Genomic DNA, 21,605 nt, shown 5'->3' with positions numbered 1-21,605 from the left:
CTCCCATCTTGTTGGTGCTTGAAAGCGTGAAGCCAGAGAATGTGACCCAGAGCACAGACGTGTCTGGATGCTTCTGTGAGCCTGCTGAGGGTCAGGGGGAGGCATGGGTGCTAGGTCTCAGTTGCCCTGATGCTTACGGAGAAGAAAGAACCACTAATCCAGTACCCTGTCAACCAGGAGAGCATGTGTGAAACAGGAGCGTGAGCTGAGGGAAAGGGTAGGTTCTTCCGGAGTCTAGTTGTATGGACAGATGATTTTAAAGGATGAAACAAATTGACCTTCCCTTGGGGCTCCTTTGAGAACTAGGGCCCCCTTTGATGTCGGCGAGGTGACGGTGACCAGTGTGGGCCTGCTTGCTCACGGTCATCTTTTCCCGCGCGCTGCCATTGCCTGAACAGCAAACGTGAATATCGGACAGGGGCTCCCGATGCTGTGGGCAGTGTCAATGAGATGCTGGGGACAGTGTCCAGAGGACCAGGAGGTGCCCCCAGTTGCCTAAGTACCATGTGCGTAGGCTGGCCTAGAGCACATGGCAGCTGTGCGGGGGGCAAACCTTTTCTGTATTCTCCCTCATTCATTGATGTGCCTCTCCTTGGACTCGGGACCTCTGCCTTTGTGACCCTGATGCTTTGTGACCAAGCTAGTGAAATCCCCAGTTTAGTCCTATTCTCAAGGCTGTGTGGCTCCCTTGTCTGTGATGTGACATCCTCTCCTCTCCTCAAAGCTCCAAGTCGTCAGCTTGCCTTTGAGCAGGTGGGCACTCCATGACCATGGGTTGAGTTCACACAGTCACTGCATCCCAGTCCTGTGCATTAAGCAGATACCCGGAGGCTCACAGCGTCATGGATTCCGTGGCAAATGAGAGAATGTACATATGAATTCTGACTTCAGAGATGATACACATTAGTTGGGAAGATAAGCAACAGAGAATAATAAAGGCAATTGCATTTCTTGGGGAAAGATGGCCAAAGTAGTGCTTCTGATGGGAAGAGCTGTCGAAGTCGGACTGTGTGGGTGATTTTGTCCTATTGGTTCGATTTGATTCTGGGGAGAAAGAGAGAGAGGAGAGAGCTGTGGCTGGGTGTGGGGAGGTGGTGGGCGTACAGGTCCTCCTCTCCTACAGCAGGGCCTGGGAGGTCTCCAGGGAAGAGAAGAAGAAGCAGCCTGGCATCCAAGCCTGTGTGGGGACAGAAACAAGCTTAAGTGTGTGTGAGTCTTCTGAGCAGCGCTGAGGAGGCCAGCAGGTCTGCCCGTGAAAGAGGAAGTGTAAACACACTCACACAGAGAAAGGCATCCGTTATGACTCAGTGCCCTTGAAATCTCAGTCCCTGGCAGGAGTGGGATGCTAAGCTATTTTGGTTTCTGCAGCCAGGTTTCCTGTTTCCTGTTTAACCCGATGAGCCATGGTCACTTCCTGGGAGGGGCGTGATTTCAGTAACTCCTGTGCAGGCTGAGAGAGAGGCCTGGCCAAGCCTGGGTTCACCCCTGGCGCAAAGAGCTGATCCTGACGGGCTCTCTGTGTGAGGTTACTGGGGGCGGGTCAGTTCTGCAGCATCGAGGATGTGCCCCCCGTGTGCAAGCCCAGGGCCAGGCGTGGTTGAGAGGGGGGAGGGCAGCTGTGTCTTTCCCTCCATGTATTTAGATTTTGGACTCAGATATTAAGCACGCTTTAAATTGGGTTAAATCTGAACATGCGCATCAGGCGCTTACTATGGACCAGGTTTTGGTTTGGGACATGGAACTCCCTCAGGCACAGTCTCTGAGCATCTCCAAAGGGTTGCATTCAACTGAGGGCTTCTCTGGTCTCTGAATAATTAGAATACAACGGTGAGTTTGAGAGAAATTCCTTCCGGTCTAAAAAATGTTTTGTTTTGTTTTGTTTTTTAAATCAGGGTTTTAAAGACTGGTTGAATTTTAATGAACAGCGAAGGGAGGAATGGGTACCCACAGGAGGAAACAGCCGACAGGAGCCTTGATCCAGGGAAGCTCAGGGTGTGGCTCAGAGTCAGCGGGATACGTGGAAGGTCTAGTTGGCTGCAGGGAACAGGGGCTGGGCTGCAGTCGGGGCAGAGCAACAGATGCAGGCTGGTGGCTAGGCCAGGGAGGGTCCCGATTGCTGGTTTGTATCCCCTTAGGCCATGGGAGGGCATGGAGGGCAGGATTGGAAGGCATTTGTGACTTGCCCTAGGCCTTGAATGAAGTGTTGTGGGCAGATTTAACCTACATTCACATGGGGAGCAAGAGGATGGCAGACACCACCTGGGCTCCGGGGAGGAGGTTGCAAGGGTCCTTGAAGGTCATGATGAGAACTTTTTTCTGTTGTAACCGGATGTTGTCTCCGCATCTCAGGGATCCTGCCATGGCCAGCTGTCTGTAACTCTCAGACAGCCTTCTTCCCTGTGGTCTTCGCTAGGAAGCAGCCCTTCGGCAGTGGGGGGGGAGGGTGCTAACTCGCACAGAGACCAGAGCCACCCATCCTCTGTTCCTCCCGCCTGGGGTGCGCGCACCACGTGGGACGCCAAGGAAAGCAGCAGGGGTGGGGCTCAAAGCGGGGAGGAGGAGAAGGGGGCTGGAGAACCCACCTCCTGGGGCAGCAGCCCCTGGCCCAGGGGCCTCCCTGTGGAACCGGCTGGGATGGCCCGAGAGACCCCTTTGAAGGCCGTCGAAGGAGGCCTGCCAGACCTCAGGAGTCTTCGCTCTGAGATGGGATGGCCTTCAGCTCAGTGGCCTCTCTTGCCCGATTACCTGCTGCAGTCAGGCCCCGTGTGTCCCTGGGACCCCTCAGAGGGGGTGGTCTTGATGCAGACGTCCTCCCGTACCTCTCTCTCCCACCCCTGTCTACCACGTCAGGCTTAGCTTCCTGTCACATAGGATGCAAGATCCCTTGCCTTCCCCCCAGTGCGTGGTGGCGTGCTTCTCCTCCCAGACCTTCCAGCCTCACGGGCCTGCATTCTCTCCTGGGCTCCTTCCAGGCTTTGCACCGGCTCTTCCCTCTGCCTGGAAGGCTCCAGCCTCCACCTGCCCTAACCTTTCTTAGCTTTTCCATCCCAACCAGAACGTTGCCCTCCTCTGGCTGGCCTTCCCTCAATCCCCATTCTGAAGCAGCCAGCCTGACATTTCTTCTGTTGCTCTCATCCCCACCTGCTGGTTTCTTATTTATGGGTTTGTTGGCTTACTGTCACCTTCCTCCACTTGGAGATAAGCTCCTGGTTCGTAGCCTCAGAGCCTGAAAAAGAGCTCCCAAGAGCTCGGAATGCAGTAGATGCTTGATGACTCTTTGTTGGAGACATTTGTTGACTGGATCTCCGGGTTTACCTCTGTAGATCAGCGAAGGCTGGTCCTGAGCTGGCCTGGGGCCTTCTTTCAGGCCAGCTCCTGAGGGGAGCAACCAGGTGGAAGTAGCTTTGCAAAATATTTCCCAGAGTCTTGGCAGGAGGGGTTATGTATTTGTGATGATTTGGCATCAGACCCCATCCAGGGTGGCCATGTTTAAGGCTGGGTATATTGGAGCAACCCTCACAGGGTCCAGATTCTGCTCTGGCCAAGAGCTCATTTGTCCAGGTCCCTGCCTTTGAGGAATCCTGTGACCTCACCTGACCTTCTTGGCTGCGAGCAGCGAGATCCTTGTCTGACCTGCTTCAGCTGGAAAGCAGAGCAGCCTGACACTCTGCTTTGAGAGCCTCGGACTCCTGTCTGCGTGCCAAGAGCTCTCAGCTTGTTCTAAACAGATGAGGAGGGTCTGAACTGGGGCCCAGAGTGCAGTGAAGTGGGCCACAGCCACCACCAGAGGGACGTGAGGACACTCCTCTACGTGATGTCATGTCTTCGGAAAGTCAGGGGCAGGTCAGGAGCATCCTACAGTCAGTAGGGAAGGCCCCTCAGCTCCTTTGCCGAGGATGACAGGATAGACGCAGTTCTCGCTTGAAGGGCTTTAGAATCCAGAGGACGGTACAAAAAGACACGGCTTTAGTTCTATAGTTAAAATCTTCCATAGGAATAATATAAAGGAAAAGCAACCAAATTTCAGAGGCCATGGAGGAAAACGTCACAGCACATTTCTCAAAGTATTTCTGCAGGAGGTTAATTGTTGGAGGTGAAAAAAGTTTTGTGGGACATGGTGGGTTGAAGAAGACTCGGCAGGTGTCTTTACAGGAGAACTTCTCAGAGCTTTTATTAGGCTGTTGTGACTCTCAGGGGACACACTGTATGGTATTTTCCAATCTGTTAGACCCTGGAATCCGTTTTTAGCTAAAACCCTCCTGGCACACACATTAGGAAATGCTGCGTTGGAGGATGGGGGAAGGGGAGAGATGAAATGAAGTGAACTTCGCAAGCGCTGAGAGATTTCTGTGTTCTCCCCACGGTGCTAATAACTGCGAGAAGCAAAATAATGGAGACCAGGTAGTGGATTCTTATCTTAGGATAAAAAGATTCCCACATGCAGAACAACTAGGAAACAATAAAAGAAGATGACGTAATCAAGCTTACACGTGTCGTGTGAGCTATAAAACTCTAGAATATTTGAGATGGGGAGACTCCACCAGCTGTGTTTCAGCAGGCAGAGGAGGGCCCATCTCCGAGGGTGGGACTGCACCGTGGAGCCCGGGTGATGATGGAGAGCCTTCAGGACTCTGGAATGGCTCCTCCTCTGTTATACTGGTTATTCTTATTAGTCACGTGCAGAGTTTCTCCTCTCCGGCATGGTGGCATGTCTCGGGAAAGCCAGAGACAGGTCAGGAGCCCAGCTTGTTGGCGTTGAGAATCTCTGAGGCCTGAGCAGTGATGAGGGAATGTGTATTCTCTGTGTCCGCTGGGAGCCAGCTCCGGAATCCCTGCCTGGGAGTTCTCGGTAAATGATGCAGGAATGTGAAGTCCTCACACTGGTAGATGTTAGTCCTTGGAAGCTGCAGGGAAGACGCACCAGTGTGGCCGGGTGTACACGGTTAAGCTCTCTTTGAAGTAAGTCACACGTCTTCCCGCCCCAGCATCTGCACTGATGGGACCGTGGTCTTGTTGATCAGCCAGGCACTCTTTCCCATGCCTGGTGACTCACTATCCAGGTTTATATGGCTGAGTGTCCCTGTGCTGTCTCCTGAGCATCAGTGTGCTTGCTAATGAGTTACTCACCAAGGCTGAATAGCAAACAGGTCCAGGCAAGTGAGTTTTAAGATTCCCTGTGGGCACCTTCAGCTTTGATGATTACGGGCGGCCGTTTTTAGCTTGCGGAGGAATGGCGCAGGGAAGATGTTTGGTCCTTGCCCTGACTCCCAGCGGGGGGGCACGTCTGTTTTTCCAGCTGGGGTTTGGCTCATTGCAACTTAACGTTGAGGCCTGAGGATAGATAGTGGGATGACCAGAGGTAGCCCCGGGCCTTTGGTCAAACTGCTGTGCGCAGCACGGGGCTCCTTTTTGTATCGGCTCCTAGATAATGCTTCCTTTCTCTTTTCTCAACATGGGCACCGCCCCCAGGAACGTGCTCAGGTTTGGTTTTCAGTGTGATAACAAGTGGTGTGTGTCCCCCTCTCCCGCCGCAGTGTGTCCCTGGTCTCGACGCCTCGTGGTTGTGTGTGGTGTGGCAGTTGTGTGTGGTGTGGCAGTTGTGTGTGGTGTGGCAGTTGTGTGTAGCGTGGCAGCCCTTGTCCTGTAGCATCTGACCCCATGACCTGACTTACTGTCCTCGTGGTGTCTGGTCATACCCCGCGGGCCAAGATGGCCCTCCGCCTGTTTACTGACCACTCTGTGACTCTGGGTTTTAGGAACACTCCCGGCCTGAGTATGAAACCAAAGTTCGGGAAAAGATGCTGAGGGAGAGCGACAAGTCTCTGGTCCAGAAATTGGGAACCGGTGGGACCGAGGATGCGGTAAGATGCTGGCGCCTGGTGCTTGCCTTCCTTTTTTTTTCCTTAAGATCCTATTGTCATTTCACTGGGAATGCCTTCGCAGATGGAGACTGGGCTGTGAGAAGGGCTGACAGCGGTGGAACAGGACGGAAAGAGAGCATGACGTCTCTCCGTGTCGCGTGGGCAGAGGTTGTGGGGAACAGGCCCCTGCCATGACTTGATTTATCTCTCCTTCCGGGTGGTAATGTCTGGATGAAATGGGAGAGCAGGTCGGGAAAGAAAGAAACCGTTTCAGACCTGGGTCCTCTGGACTCTTATCACCTACACGTCGAACAGCAATAGCAACCACCGCCAGACCAGCCAGCACAGTGACAGCTAACCTTTATTCAGTCCTTGCTGCGGGCCAGGCACTGTTCTCAGCTCATTGTGTCATTTTATTCTCAAAATAAACTTATGAGGCTGGTGCAATTTTTCTGTAAATGAAAACTAATGAAGAAAGTTAGGTCCACAGCTTAAGTCTTTGGCCGGAGGTCACCCAGACAGTGAATGGTGGGTGGATCTGGGATTCCAACCCAGGTGAGTCTCTGACAGTCTGGGCATCTAATCGCTGTGCAAGGATAAATCGAGAAATGGCCCTTAGGGCTGGCAGAGGCAAATCCACGCCTGTATTTGCCTGAGCTGCTCATACACTCTTCCTCACATTTCATTTTCTCTGGATGGGCCTCCAAAGTATGGAGGTGATTGTGAGTTGTATTTCTGAGTTTTATGGTGGCATTCAGACATCGAAACAGAGCTTCAGGATCTGTGCTGTGATCTGTAAATACTCGCAGTGCCTGTGAGGTGGGGGCTCCTCTTTGGCACCGCCAGTCTCCTCTGAGTGCCACCCTTTTTTGAAACCAAGAGAGTGTGTGTGTGTGTTGATGTCTTTCCTAATCTGGTCCCTGAAAGAAATTCAACGAGATCGACAATCTGTTGTTTTTACACGTGTCTTTTCTCCATCTTGGATTCGAATTAAAATTTCATTTAATTTTACGTTCTTTAAGTTGGAACCATTCATGTTAACATGCAAATGTATTCAAGCACCAATACGGAGAATGTGGTGTTTTTAAGCCCAGAATACTAGCTGTCTTTCTTTCTTTCTTTCTTTTTTCCTTTAAGAAAGCAGGACTTAGAAGAGAAAGGGGGTGGCTGTCTAAGTTATTATTTCCCTAGAAAAAAGTAAGTCCAAGACCGCCAGTTATTTGGGGAAAAAAATGAATTCATTCTTAGGAAAGAGTAATCATCACCATCACCCTCATGAGAAAGCAAACATATTGTGTCCTGTCGGGTTTGGCAATCCTATGCAACCTTCTTTCTCCACCCCAGGGCAATATACAATGGATAATTTTATGGAAATCACATGTAACTTTTAATGACCACTGTCTCATTTAATTTTAATTCCATAGACGGGAGTGCCGAGGAGCTGGAATTGTGTACACTGAGGCTGTGGTTCTGATATAAACACTGCTTGGATGTATTATATGCACGATAGGTCAGATAACTTTCAAGAACCATGAATAATTGAAAAACATCTGAATGCATTATGAATGATACATATGTTTATGTGTTAGCATTCAACATCTATTTTCATTACACTGTTGAGAACGTAAAGCTCAAAGCATCTAATGCCTTACGGGCATTGGGGGGAAAATGACCTTCCCAAATGAGCAGTGTAAGATAAAAATGGCCTGGAATTTGATTGTCAGCATCCTTCTTGTGTTCCCTCCATTCTGTTAATACTGGAAATGCTTCTGTTCTTGCTGTAAATCTAGCCAAGGGTGGGAGATGAAGGGAGGAGCACATATTGCTGTCTGATGGGAGGGATGCTTCTCTTGCCTACTGGAAGAGTTGAGGTCAACGCCCATGGCAAAACAGGGCTCTAGGGTGGGATATTTAGGAAAGGCACATTCTTCTGGGAAACAGACAAGGACCAAGAATCAAAGTCTAGATGATAGTCTTGGATGTGCTTCTTTCATCCCAGAGGCTCACTTTGGTTCTGCCTTCTTTGTAACCCTGAGGCTTCATGTCCCATCTCTCTTTATATTCCTTCCTCTTGAATGATAAAAGCTACCATTTATCGAGGCCCAGATGGTAGAGAAAATTACCAAAGACCACATAGCTAGTTGTGGGAGAGCTAGCAATCATCCGCAGCGCCACCTCATCCCCAAGGCCCATTGCTTCTCAAACAATTTTTTAAAGGTATCAAGTTCATTTTATGAAACTTCTTTATAAGTGATTTAATTCTCAGACCATAACATTCACCCATTTAAATGATACAATTCGATGGTTTTTAGTATATTCACAGTTTTGTGCTGTCGTCCCCACACTCGTAAGTTTAAAATATTTGTATCACCTTAAAAAGAAACTCTATACCCTGGGAAGCAAGTAATGTATTAATACTTTCTGTTTCAATAGGTTTGCCTCTTCTGGACTTCCATGTACATGAAATCTTGCAAAATGTGGTATTTCTCCTCTTTCACTTAGCAGAATGTTTTCATGATTCATCCACGTTGTAGCTCTATCTGTTCTCCATTCTTTTTTATTGCCAAATAATACTCCATATTTTGGATATACCCAGTTTTATTTGTACGGTCATCAGCTGATGGACAGTTGGATGGCTTTCACTTTTTGGCTATTATGAACAATGCTGCTATGAACATTCGTGTACCAGGTTTTGGGTGCATGTATGTTTTCACATCTTTGGGATATATACCTAAGAGTAGAATTACTGGGTCATATGGAAACTTTGTGTTTAACAGTTTGAAGGACTGCTATAATATTTTTCAAAGTGGCTTCACCATTTTGCATGCCAACCAGCAATGCATGAGGGCTCTTAATTTCTCCACATCCTCACCAACACTTGTTATCTGTCTTTTTTTTTTTTTTTTTTTTTTTGTGGTACGCGGGCCTCTCACTGTTGTGGCCTCTCCCGTTGTGGAGCACAGGCTCCGGACGCGCAGGCTCAGCGGCCATGGCTCACGGGCCCAGCCGCTCTGCGGCATGTGGGATCTTCCCAGACCGGGGCACGAACCCGTGTCCCCTGAATTGGCAGGCGGACTCTCCACCACTGCGCCGCCAGGGAAGCCCTATCTGTCTTTTTAATTTTATCCATTCTAGTTGTGTGCAGTGGTATTTCATTGCGGTTTGAATTAGCATTTCCCTAATGACCAGTGATGTTGAACATCCTTTCACGTGCTTATTGGCAGTTTTTATGGCTCCTTTGGAAAAATGTCTATTCAAATCCTTTGCTCATTTTTAAAGGCGGGTTAATTGTCTTTTCATTATTGTATGAAGAGTTACTTACATAATCTGAACACCAGTCTCTTATCAGATAATACGATTTACAAATATTTTCTCCCATTCTGTGGATTTTTAAAATTTAATTGATGATACAGTTTGCTGCACAAAAGTTTTTTGATGTAGTTCAATTTATCTGTTTTTCCTGTTGTCATTTGTGCTTTTGTGTCATATCTAAGAAACCACTGCTTAATCCAGTGTCATAGAGATATACTGCCAGGGTTTCTTCTAAGAATTTTACAATGTTAGCTCTTACATTTAGGTCTATGATCCATTCTGAGTTAATTTTTGTGTATGATATAAGTAAGGGGTCCAAATTCATCTTTTGCATGAATATTTAGTTTTTCTAGCCCCATTTGTTGAAAAGATTATTTTCTCCATTGAATTATCTTGTCAGCCTCATCAAAAATCAATTCACCATAAATGTAAGAGTTCATTTCTGGGCACTCAGTTCTATTCCATTAATCTATATGTCTGGCCAATACCACATTGTCTTGATTAATTACTGCACCTGTGTAGTAAGTTTTGAAATTGGAATGTGACTGAATTTGTGCTTCTTTTCCAAAATTGTTTTGACAATTCTGGGTGTCTCTCATTTCCATATGAATTTTATGACCAGCTTGTCAATTTCTGCAAACAAAGCAAGATGGAATTGTTGATAGGGATTGAGCTGAATCTGTAGATTAATCCAGGCAGTAGCACCGTCATAACAATGGTAAGTCTTCTAATCTATGAACATGTTATATTTTTCCATTTCTTTAGATCTTCTTTAATTTCTTTCAAAAATGTTTTATAGTTTCAGAGTACAGGTCTTGCACATCTTTCGTTAAATTTGTTCATAATTGTTTTATTCTTTTCTGTGTGATTGCAAATATAATTGTTTTCTTAATTCCACTTTTGGATTGTTCATTGCTAGTATATAGAAATATAGTTGATTTTTGTGTATTGATTTTATATGCCACAACTTTGCTGAACTCATTTATTAATTTTGGTAGTCTTTAGTGGATTCTCTAGGGTTTTTTCTATTTATAAGATCATGTCATCTTGAAGAGAGATAGTTTCACTTCTTCGTTTCCCAGCCTGGTTGCATTTTTTTCTCTCTCTCTCCATCCTCTGCCCCTTCCCCCTTTTCTTCCTAATTGCCCTGACTAGAATCTCTTGTACAGTGTTGAATAGAGGTGATGAGAATCGACTTCCTTGTCTTGTTCTTGATCTCAGCCTTTCACCATTAATTATGATGTTAGCTAGCTGCGACCTGTTGCTCTTTAACTCTCTCTATAAGGCTCCCCTAAGGAGAATTCACGTCATATCACCAGGTGGCCACGCCCATCTCAGGTCTCTCCCGTTTCAGCTGTCACGTGGGGAGATTGGATTGTAGCCTCTGCAGTTCTGAGAGTCGGTCCTTTTCTTTGCTGATGTGAAAGAATCATGTTGGTCATTAGCCCATAACTTTGGGGGACAGGCAGTCTCTTGTTCATTTTAGGTGGTGGTAATTTGGCCATTTTAATATCTACTGTTATGCTTTTCAAGGGTGTGGGCACAGAGAGGATGGTAAAATAGTGAGGTTAGAAGTAATATTTATGGAGTGCCCACTCTGTGTGGGTCTCTACAGGTTTTCTTTCATTTAAGTCTCAAAACCATTATTATTCCCATTTTATATGTCAGGAAACTGAGGCTTCTTTATCTAGAAAGGAGGAACTCGCTCAGTGCTTGTATATGGCCAGACGGTCTGACTCAAGGACAACGCTCTTAATCTCTATGCTCCTCTGCCTTTAGAGTGTTTGCCCCTCAGCACATCCTCAGACACCTGTGAAGAATCATGGTTGGTTCTCTTCCTCTTTCTAAAGGCAGGAAGGAACGTGGTGTTTGTTGGAAGGAAGGGTACGAGACAACCAGCGACCCTACATTGTCTTTAGTGGTTTTGTGTAAACTTTGGTGGGCTGACGCTGTATTTCCACCAAGGACACCAGTGAGTAGAATTAGCTCAGTTTCCAGCAGAAGGTTCAACAGACAGTAGGGAACATTGGGGATGATAAACACAGAGATATATTGTGTTTCCGAGGAAGAGTATGGAGCTGGAACTTCTAATAAGAGAATAGGCTTGTTTCATTTATTTATTTATTTTTCTCCTGGATTAGTTGGAATCTTTTCTGAAATAGTCTATCCTGGACAGATTTGCAGTTTTCCTCAAGTTTCCCTCCAGGGCAAGATTTTTCTCTGTTCATACAAGATGATAAAGCTCTAAGTTGGGAACAGCTGGCAAGGTGCTGTGGCTGGCGGGATTGGGGGGCGGTCCTGATCTCTGCCTCTCACCCCTCTGACCCTTCTCATCCCAGCCAGTGAGGATGTCCTCAGAAAACAGAGCTCCTGCCCCAGAGTTCAAAAGAGGTAAAATAATCTGAGGAACTAATTATAAAGCTGTTAGGAGTGGGGAAATCAAGGCACACAGGCTGGTGAGGCGAAGCAAAGATTAGCATCAGGAGGGGGCTGCTCCCACTCTTAGGGCTGGGAGGACCAGGAGCGAGGTGGTATCGCCAGAACCCGGTGGGTGCTGGTGCCCCGCAGGAGGTGCAGCTCTTTCTGGAGCAGGTAGAGGGGGTGGAGGAGAAACACCCTGAATTTCCGCCTCCTGCCCTTGAGTTGGACGCCAGTGCCCCCCGTTGGCCAAATCTAACCACAAGTCAGTTGATAAATCATTCCGGGAAATACGGTTTTCAGGCTTCAGCACCTGGCAGAGGAAAGGAACAGCGGGGCGGAGCTCCAAGGGGCAATGGCAAAGGACCGGCACAAAGGTCCAGGCATACGTCAGCATCACTTTGGGACCCGCTAGCCACTGATCGATCACTTATGCCAGGTCTTCCCACTGGGGAGTTGAGAGGCTGTTGGAGGATAAAAATGTGGCAGAAAGCACAAGAATGCTGCCCGCTGACACGAGGAATGGATACATGAACGGTCAGGGACTCTGGCAGTCCCAGGCTGTTGAGAACGTTCACATGAGGCGGGTGGGTGTCCTCTGTGTGTGTGTGTGTGTGTGTGTGTGTGTGATGGTGCCATCGGAGTGACACAGGTGAGCTCAGATACCTGAAGGCTTCAGTGAGGAGGGAAACAGTATTTTTGTGTCAAGGAGCAGGGAGCACGTGACAAGCTGGGAAATGGCACCGGTGGGTCCTGAGAGAGTCTTCTACAAAACCTGTCACTAAAGGGACTTTAAAACGAAATCCCACTGAACTAGTCCCAGGAGCTTACCTCCCGGGACTTGCTGTTTATCCAGGGTGGGCGTGGAGCTGCCTGCAATGCTGCATTTAATGAACGTTTTATGGGGAACAGTTGCCAAGAGGAGGCCCGTGGATGGACGGGTGTTAACTTACTGCTTAGCGCACCACCCTGGGGACAATTATTTCAAAACAAAAGTCATCTAAAGTTAAAGTATTGAAACATTTACGACACATGCCAAATGGACATGTGGAATAAATTATGCATCATTCAGGGCCTTTGCTGGGAGGCTGGACGACAGCAGGAGGAGGCTGGGGGCTGTCAGAGCTGGGGAGCAGGGCTCAGGGTTCCCGTCTCGGGGACCGAGGGGCGGTTTTCAGAATGTCCTGTGGAACAGAGTTCCCTCCAGCCCTCTTTTGGAGGCACTCAAAACCATTGGAGGGTCAAAAAAAAAAAAAAAAGAAAGAATGATTCTCCATAGTTCTCTCAGACTCTTCTTAGGGATGAAGAAGGTTCCTCGTTGGCAAAGGGAAAGCCTGGGAACAGAAAGCGACTCAGTTGGTTGAAGCATCACATAGCGAGGAGATGAGGGAAAGCTGGACCCTGGGCCCGTTTCTGGAAACGTTGATTTGCATCAGGGCCCACGGCCTCTCCTCCTGTTCGTTCTCTGCTGTTCCGTGGGCTCTCAGCGCGAAGGCTGAGCTCTGCACCGTGGGGCCGGTCTGGGTCTGCATCACCCGCAGGCCTCGGGAGCTGACGGAATAACCGGTGGGAAGGAGGCCAGAGGGCAGCCGGAGGCGCTGGGCCCGGGGCTCTCAGACCAGCCCCCGGATGGGCAAGCACTGACCGAGGCCTGCTCAGCTCTGAAACCCCGTCGTTGATGCCGCGTACCCCGAACTTCTCATGTTTGGTGAGAGGGACAGTGAAACAGGTCCCTCTGTACAGTGCAGCTCCCTGGGTGGAGCACGGCTTACAAAGTAGACCTGCTACGGAAGGCCGCCCCCAGCAATTTTATGTACTTTCTTTTTTATTAATGTAATTTAATTTTATCGATTTGTTTATTGATTGATTATTCATTTTTATTCATTGTCTCCAGTTCTGGCTCCTCCGTTTCTGTCTGTCTGTCTCTCTGGCTCTCATTCTGCCATCTCGCAGGGAGTGGCCCCCCTTCGCACCCATGGTTCCCCCCCACCCCTCCCTGGGGCATCCTCACCCAGGGAAATGGGTCAGTGAGCCAAGGAGCAGAGAAGTGGACGTGGCCGGGGACTGGGGAGTCACCCGTTTGACTGCAGAATGGGGGCGTCGTCTTAGGAGGAGCTGAAGACTTGAATTGGGAATTTCAGGGCTCGGCTTCCCTCTCCCTCACTGGGGGGGTCCGGCCCCAGGCAGGCGGGGACGTGTGGACCTTGCCAGTTGCTTCCGGGCAACAGCTCCAGACCGGCCAAGGGACAGAGGCGTCTCTGCCACAGCAGCAAACGCGATGGGAGTGGAGCAAGCAGAGTCCCCGGAAAGCCCCCGGGGACGCTGGCTGCCACCCCGGGAATCAGTGTGGAAGGAAGTGAGGAAGCATGGAAGTTTCCTAAGAAGGAGCCTCTCTGCACAGAATTTAGCACTGGCGGAAGTGGGGTTGAAGGCTAAGTTGGTGTGTGGGTACGTGAACATTGCAGGGGTTTTACTTATCACCATATAAATTATACACGAGAACATTCTTCTCAAGAGAAATCCCACATTACAGGTAAAACACAAGTCTCCCTGGACTGCATCTCTCCCAGTGTTAACTGTCCCCCCTGGAGAGAGCTACAGTTAGCAGCTTGGCTTGTATCTTTCCAGACCTTTCCTTATGCACTTTTATTCTTGTATGAACCTGTGTTTGCTTTGGTTATGGGTTTCTTTACACACACACACACACTCACATTCAGGAGAGAGCCACGAACAAATGGTCTCATTATGCCAAGGAAGTTTCTTAAGTCAGGAAGACTGTTTCCCAAACTTTGCCCCCCCCCCCCAGGGCACCCCAGGGTGCCACAGGGAACTCACAAAAGTCATGGCGTTGTTAAACACCTTTGAGGGCAGTCCAGCAGTACCTGGCATCTGTCAGACACTGCAGGAGCCGCTACCCCAGCAGGGTCAGCGTTAAAACGCAAGACGTGCCCACCAGCATCACGGCGTCTTAGAGAAGCTGAGTTTCCTGTACCAGCAGCACAGCTTCTGCACAAAGTTGTTGTGACACGGAGGATGCAAATGTCAGGCCCAAAGGGCTTCCCAGGAGGGAGGAGCCGGATAGTGTCCCGCAAGTGGACACGTGCTCTTAGTGAGGAATTAGGGTGAAGAATGAAATTAAAGGTCAGTTTTTCTTTCAATTTCTGTGTATTTTTTCCTAAATGGCTACCAGGCTATCTGGACATAAATACTTATTAAGTTATTTGGACTTAACTCCTCCCTAAATGGAAGCTTTAGGTTTTTGGTTTTTTTTTTTTGCAGCCGAGGGGCATTGTGTAAACATGACCGAGCTGTTAAGGGTACAGGGAACTGAGAAAGTTTGGGGACTCCTGCTGGGTAAAAGTTTTCTGTCCATAGAGGCTCAAGAGTGAAGGAGACAGCCAAGGGCAGAGAAGTTTAAAAAGATACATAGAGAGTTTCAAAGACGCAAAAATTTACTTGGGGGCAACGCTGTGGCAAAGTGTGTGCAGAGGAAGTGCCGGGTGGGCTAGCTCCTTGCACACTGGCTCCTGGGCTTCCCACTCCTCTCGTGGGCCTCGGAGGGGATCTGCCCCAGCATCTCCCTCTATCTCTATCTCTGACTATTTCTCTCTCTTTCTCTCTGCCTGTGTGTGTATACGTGTGTGTGTGTTTGTGTGTTAGGAGGGCACTGACGGTCCTGATTATGGACATCCTTTAAAATCCATGAGATTTAAAAATAAACCTGACAACTCCTTATCCAGAAGACTTTGCTTGACTTACAATCTCCGGGTGGCTCCGGCTTCACAGAGAAGGATGCCAGAGGAGTGTAGAACGTGCCCATAAGCATCTCCCTTTGTGGAGCCTGTGAATTATCCATTCCAAGGAGAGACTTCGCAGGTGGCCCAGGCCATCAGATGGCGGGGGCCCGGGGGCTCTGGCCCTCTTCAACTGACAGCCCATTCTCAGCAGCAGAAGTCCTGGCTAAAATAAGACTTTCTCCTATGCTCAGTGTGTACATTTCTACTGGCCTGCGTCTATATTAAGACGTTACAAATAAGGAGAGTCCCAAGGCCTGGGTTACAGTGGAGAAGCTGGGGGGAGACAGGCAGCCTGGGAAATGAGAGCGCAGTGGGACGGTGGGGGGCCCGACGGAGCAGCGGGTCTGCCTCCGAGCTAAGGCTGGGCAAAGTCACCATGGTATTTCAGACCAGACCCTCATGGAAAACACAAGGCCCAAATATGTGCAAGGATGGGGAGCGTTGGGAGAGCCAAGTGGCTCACAGAGGCCAGCACATAGCACTGGGATGTGTGATGTTTGCCATGATTGAGTCGCAGTTTGGACTTTTCTTTTTTTGTCTCAATGATTTTTCCATATACGGCCTGAAGCGCGTAAATTAAATCTGTCTTTTGCTGCCCGGGCCAAGGTCATTATTTCATGTCGCTAGAATTCACTGAAGCACTCACGAGCCTGTCAGGGTCCTTTGCTCTCTTGCCCTTCATGTGCCAGAAGAATCAAAGTGTTGGTTTAAAAAATTCCTCCAGGGCTTCCCTGGTGGCGCAGTGGTTGAGAGTCCGCCTGCCGATGCAGGGGACGCGGGTTCGTGCCCCGGTCCGGGAGGATCCCACGTGCCGCGGAGCGGCTGGGCCCGTGAGCCATGGCCGCTGAGCCTGCGCGTCCAGAGCCTGTACTCCCCAAGGGGAGAGGCCACAGCAGCGAGAAGCCCGCGTACCACAAAAAAAAAAAAAAAAAATTCCTCCAGGGTCAAAAGGTGCTCTGACTCCATGGGAGTCTTTGACATGATGTCCAGAAAGGAGCTTTCAAAGAAGACGGGTGGGATGGCTCTTCTGTGGATGGAGAGGCTTCCAGACTCTGCCCTTTTAGCACTGACCTCCTGAGCTAGTGAGGTCTCAGGGGCCTCCGTCTCCGTACACCACTGCGGCCTGGCAGCCAGGCTCCAGCTGGTGAGCAAGGGTGTCTGCACAGCACCTGCCCCATCGCCCAGTGGACGCAATGTTCTTATAGACATTACTTTCTTAACTTTCACGAAGAATAAGGAACTAGGAAGAAAAGAAAAAAAGGTCCTTACTTTAGGTTGCTTCGGATGCAGATCCTGAGTCAGTGATGCACGTGCAAAATGTATTCGGGAGGGGGAAACCCCGGTAGTGGGGTGGGACAGTGACAGAGAAGAGAAGGCTGCGAACAAAGGGCACATTGTCAGTCATGTTACTGCCGTGGGCAGTTGGCTCATCATTTCACTGAGAAATTCTGGGAGCTGACCTAGAGCACGCACTTCACAGTTCTACTGCCTGAGGGGTGAGAAGCTGGGTGTATGCTAGTTCCATCAGTCACCACTGAGGGAGGCTCCGTGTGTGTGTGTGTGCGTGTGAATTCCCTTGCACTTCCTGGCCTGCTTTGAACATGCACGTGAGCAGGAAAGGCTCAGGCCACCAAAAAAGTCTTCAGGCAAAGCGATCCAGAGGCTGGCAGTTGGAAGTTGGATCTCTCCACTCTATGGAAAGGCTTATGGAACTTTGGGGCTGACACCGGCAGTATCAGGATCCTAGGTCCTAAAGTGCTTCAGTTAAGATCTAGCCAGAAAATCAGAAGCCCAGGAGTTCAGCAGAGGGCATTTCGTACAGGGAAAGTTAATCCAAAAGGTGTCAGGATTGCCGACAAGCTAAACAGGGGTGGTGAAGCAACACAGAGGTCAGTAGCAGCTGGGGCTGGGAAGCCAGGGCGGGAGATGGTGTCCCCAGAGCCCAGGGCCAGGGCCACCTGGTGGGAATGGAGCCCTGGTTGAAGCTGTGTGCTAGGAGATGCCAGCCAGGGAAGGACAGGCCAGCGGGCACCGGAAGGATGGAGGAGGTGCAACCACGGCATGAAGCAGATGGACAGACAGGGGGAATACTCTGGATTCTCCTTTCCATCCACCTGCCAGTCTCCCTCCAGTACCTCCCTGAACTGAATCTGGCTGAATCTGGCCGGAAGCCAGTTGGCCAGGGAGTCTGAGAAATGTGTCTTCAGGGACCACTGCTCCTACATTATGAATTAGAGGAAAGAACAGGCAGATCTGAGAGGAAGCAGGAGAGGACTGGCACTGGTCACAACCCTGACATAATCCCATGCCTTCCTCTTCCAGTTCCACCCCTCTGTCTGCTCCATGACCCTGCTGGGTTTGTCACCCCCAAAGCAGAATCTGGGAATGTCTAAGGAGTTTGTAGAAGCTCCATTTTGGGAAGGGATCGGTGATCAGTGGGGGGACACTCTCTGCACCCTTGTTTGCCCCTGTTCTGAAGTCTCCTGGGGCTGTTCCTGTGCCTTTCGTTCTCCTATTCAGCCACAGAAGGACCTTCAATCCCTTGCCTGCATCCTGGGGGTCATTGAGGAAGCACCATATCTTATTAGTTACATTGTAATGTATTTGACATGTAACGTTGTATAAACTTCAGGTGTACAGCATGTTAATTGGATACACATATATCATAATATAATTGCCATTGTAGCAATAATTAGCACCTCTGTCATGTTACCAAATTATCCTTTGTTTTCAGTGGCTGGAATCATTAAGTTCCAGTCTCTTAGCAAGTCTGATGGTTATGATACCCTATTGTTGTGTAGACTCCGTGTACTGTGCATTAGATCTCTAGGGCTTATTAACTATGTGCTGCAAGTTTGTAGCCTTAAACAGCATCTATCCTACCCCTCTACCCCCCATCCCCTGGTAACCACCATTTTACACTTGGCTTTTATGAATTTGGCTTTTTCAGATTTCACATATAAGTGATACCATATAGCACTTACCTAACTTCGTCTGACTTATCTCACTTAGCATAATATGCTCAAGGTCCATCCATGTTGTCACAGATGGCAGGATGTTTTTCTTTTTCATGGCTGAATAATATTCCATTATATATATTTATATATATATTCCATTAGATACAGATGTATATAATATACATATTATGTATATTTCACATATTCTTTATCCATTCATCTGTTTAAGGGCCCTTACGTTGTTTTCATATCTTGGCTGTTGTGAATAATGCTTCAGTGAACATGGGGGTGCTTATATATCTTTGAGATCCTGTTTTCATTTCCTTTGGGTATATACCCAGAAGTGGAATTGCTGCATCAGATGGTAGATCTATTTTTAATTTCTTGAGCAGCCTCTATATTGCTTTTTACAGTGTCTGCACCAATCTACATTCCCACCAACAGTGCACAAGGCTTCCCTTTTCTCTGCACCTTTGCCAACAGTTGTTATCGCTTGTCTTCTAGATGGTGGACGTTCCCAGGTGTGAGGTGGTATCTCATTGTGGTTTTGATTTGCATAGGAAGCACCCCATCTTGAATGCACACTTTTGTCTGTTTAGTTCTCCCTTAGGCTTGCCAAGGTTTGGTTTTTGCTCTGTGTCAGTGAGGTAGGTTTGCTTACATTTTGAAGGACATGTTTCAGAACCTGGAGCATGCTGCATTTTTTTTTCTCTCCCAAGTTATTGCCATTTGGACATGTTGGCATTTATCTGTTCAATAAGACAGAATGTCAGCATTACTAGAAAGAGCAATCTGAATAGATGTAACCTTTTCTCTCCTCCTCTGCCCACCCTGAGAATTCCCCATGCTTTCAGTGGTTACTTCATTCCCTCTCCCAACCTCCTGGAAACAGGCATGTCCACGTTATTTCAGATGGGGCAGCCCAAATGAGATTTTCAGGACTAATTATGTACAAAGTCCACAGCAAAGCTGATGCCAGTCCCCACTTCTTTGGTTACCTCTCTTGAGTTGGGTTCACTTAATAGCTTGGACTTAATATGTAATACACCCAAGAACGCAGTGATCCCTATTTCTATTTTTTTAAACATCTAAGATCAGATCACTAGGTGTATTTAATATTCATAGGCTACTACCTGCTCTGAGAATGACGTGCCGCTATCCCAAGCAGGCCAGATCTGGAGTTCAAGGTGAAATATACACTGGAATGGGGTCAGTGGAGGTGCCAACCTAGAGGCAAAAAGAAGTAGGTCCTTTAATTGGAGCGGTGAGCAGAGGCTGCTAACTTACTTACATGTCTTACAGTGTCTTCACATTTGGGGAGCTAGGAGCAGAGTGACACAGGGAAGGAGGTGATCCATGATTTAATGGGCCTTCCATACCTGTAATCTCTCTAAAACGTCTTAGAAGGGAGAAGCCCCAAACCCACTCCCTTTGGGCCTTTCTTATTTCTGTTATCTTGGCTTCCAGCTGAAATCCCTGAAGTGTGTTCAGAGGAGAGCCTCTGAAATGCAATTTCATATCTTCTGGGCTTACTTGGGCATTCCATTTCCTCTGACAAATGAACACTGGCTTGTCCTCTGACTGGCAGGAGATGAGAAAATGTAGAACAGTATCCCGAGCCTTGAGGGATACCCAGGGCCTCTCTGCAGCTCCCCACTGGTCCTCACAGCGGTCATGTCCTTTCCCAGTGTCGGAAGCTGGCTGCAGCACAGCCTGAACTAAGTGCTGGCCTTTGCAAAGGGACAGCTCTTCCCACCAGTCATTCCTCATCCACAGATTGTCCAAAGTCAATTCCTCGTCTGGGAGCTTCTGTTGCTTTTTTTCAGAAATACTCATGTTGTCCCGGCAATACCGCATGCAGGATTTTCTGCATCAGGATTTTACTTCTGCTTGGTCTAGGACTGGTGGGCCTGTACTGAGGATTTCCATGGCATGTTTCGACCATTTACATCCCTGTGGTGGAGCTACATAGCCCTGGAAGGGTTAATACCCACCCAGAGCCAAGCTGTCCTGCTCATCAGTGGCCCAGAGTTTGCTCAACTCTGGGACCGTTGGACCCAACCTCATGGTCCCCCAGGAAGGCCAGACAAGGTGGTGTGCAGTTGACATCCAATGCATTTTTATTATAATGGTGCACAGTCTACCAGCCAACTTCCATAACTTTTATGCTGAGCTTGGGCATCTGCATTGAGTTTAGAGAATTTGCAGCAGGTCGTTTGCCCTGGAAATGTACTCAGCCAAATATTTCCACTCCTTAGGGTGGGGCAACTCCCATCCAGGAATCTTAGAGACCTTTGTCTATAAACATGAATGAATGAATCATCCCAACACCACAGTGTGCTCTTTGCCAGCTGGATTATTTTAAGGGAAGTGACCAGCTCAGGGGCCTGTAGTGAGTCATGAAAGATCTTGCTCGGAACCAGAGAGTTTGGACTTCAGGGCCCTGGGTGGAGTCAGGGACCGCTCTGGACTCTTCCACCCCCAGTACTTGGAGTGTCAGGATGGGGGGTCGGCAATCAGCACAGGAACTCTGGGGATGCCTGGCTGCCTTCCAGCTCAGCACCTCCTCCTTCAGTGCCTTCCTCACCAGCCCCCTCAAACCATGGCTTGGTCAAATAAAGTAACTTTTGTTTTTTCAGTATATACAACTAATATATGCTAAATGTAGAAATTCTGAAAAGGGAAGTATAAAGAAGAAAAACAATTCATCCAATTTTTCATCTCCCAGAAAACCTATTGTAACCCTCTTTTTAATGTATATTGTCACATTGTTTAAAAAAAGTCAACTGTATATTTAATTTTATATTATGATTTTTGTTGGTCTGAGAACAAGTCCCAATCTTATTAAATACCATTCTTGAGCATCCTTTCAATGACTGCATAATATTTCATCATATGGATGCATTGTAGTTTTCTTAACATTTCCTTACCCTGTAGTTAGCATAGGATGAATGCACAATTTTTTTCCTGAAACTTGGGTTATTTGGATTAATACATCGTATGAATGTATCATAGTTCTCTTAGTCTTTACCTTATAGTTGAACATATGATGACCATACTCGTGCTTGTTATTTCAGGCGGAGGAGGGTTGCGGTTATTTCAGGAGGGTTCTATTAGTAGGAGACATTGGTGGAAGCTCAAGATCTTTACTCAGTTCCTGGTTTCCTAACTGCACATGTTTTTGGGCTCGGTGAGGGAGCCATGTAGACGCAACCCTTGCATGTGACCATAGAGGCAGCTTTATCGTCATTGCCTGTCTT

At 48.3% G+C, this 21,605-nt stretch overlaps 1 protein-coding gene across 2 annotated transcripts in view; it reads left to right on the top strand.

Moving 5' to 3' along the window:
• The window catches only part of ANO2 (anoctamin 2), a gene marked incomplete at both ends in the record, with an annotated part of 339,298 nt that overhangs the window by 179,601 nt on the left and 138,092 nt on the right, over nucleotides 1-21,605 (top strand). For both annotated transcript variants that reach the window (XM_081247877.1, XM_081247876.1), the window contains one exon: nucleotides 5,757-5,861. In XM_081247877.1, the coding sequence (XP_081104003.1) occupies nucleotides 5,757-5,861 (105 nt within the window). The remainder of the gene's footprint in view (nucleotides 1-5,756; nucleotides 5,862-21,605) is intronic.

The sequence above is a fragment of the Mesoplodon bidens genome (genome assembly GCF_964165515.1).
Source record: "Mesoplodon bidens genome assembly, chromosome: 11".
NCBI lineage: Eukaryota > Metazoa > Chordata > Mammalia > Artiodactyla > Ziphiidae > Mesoplodon > Mesoplodon bidens.
Note: the sequence above shows the minus strand (reverse complement) of the source record. Positions and strands in the feature narration are given on the sequence as shown.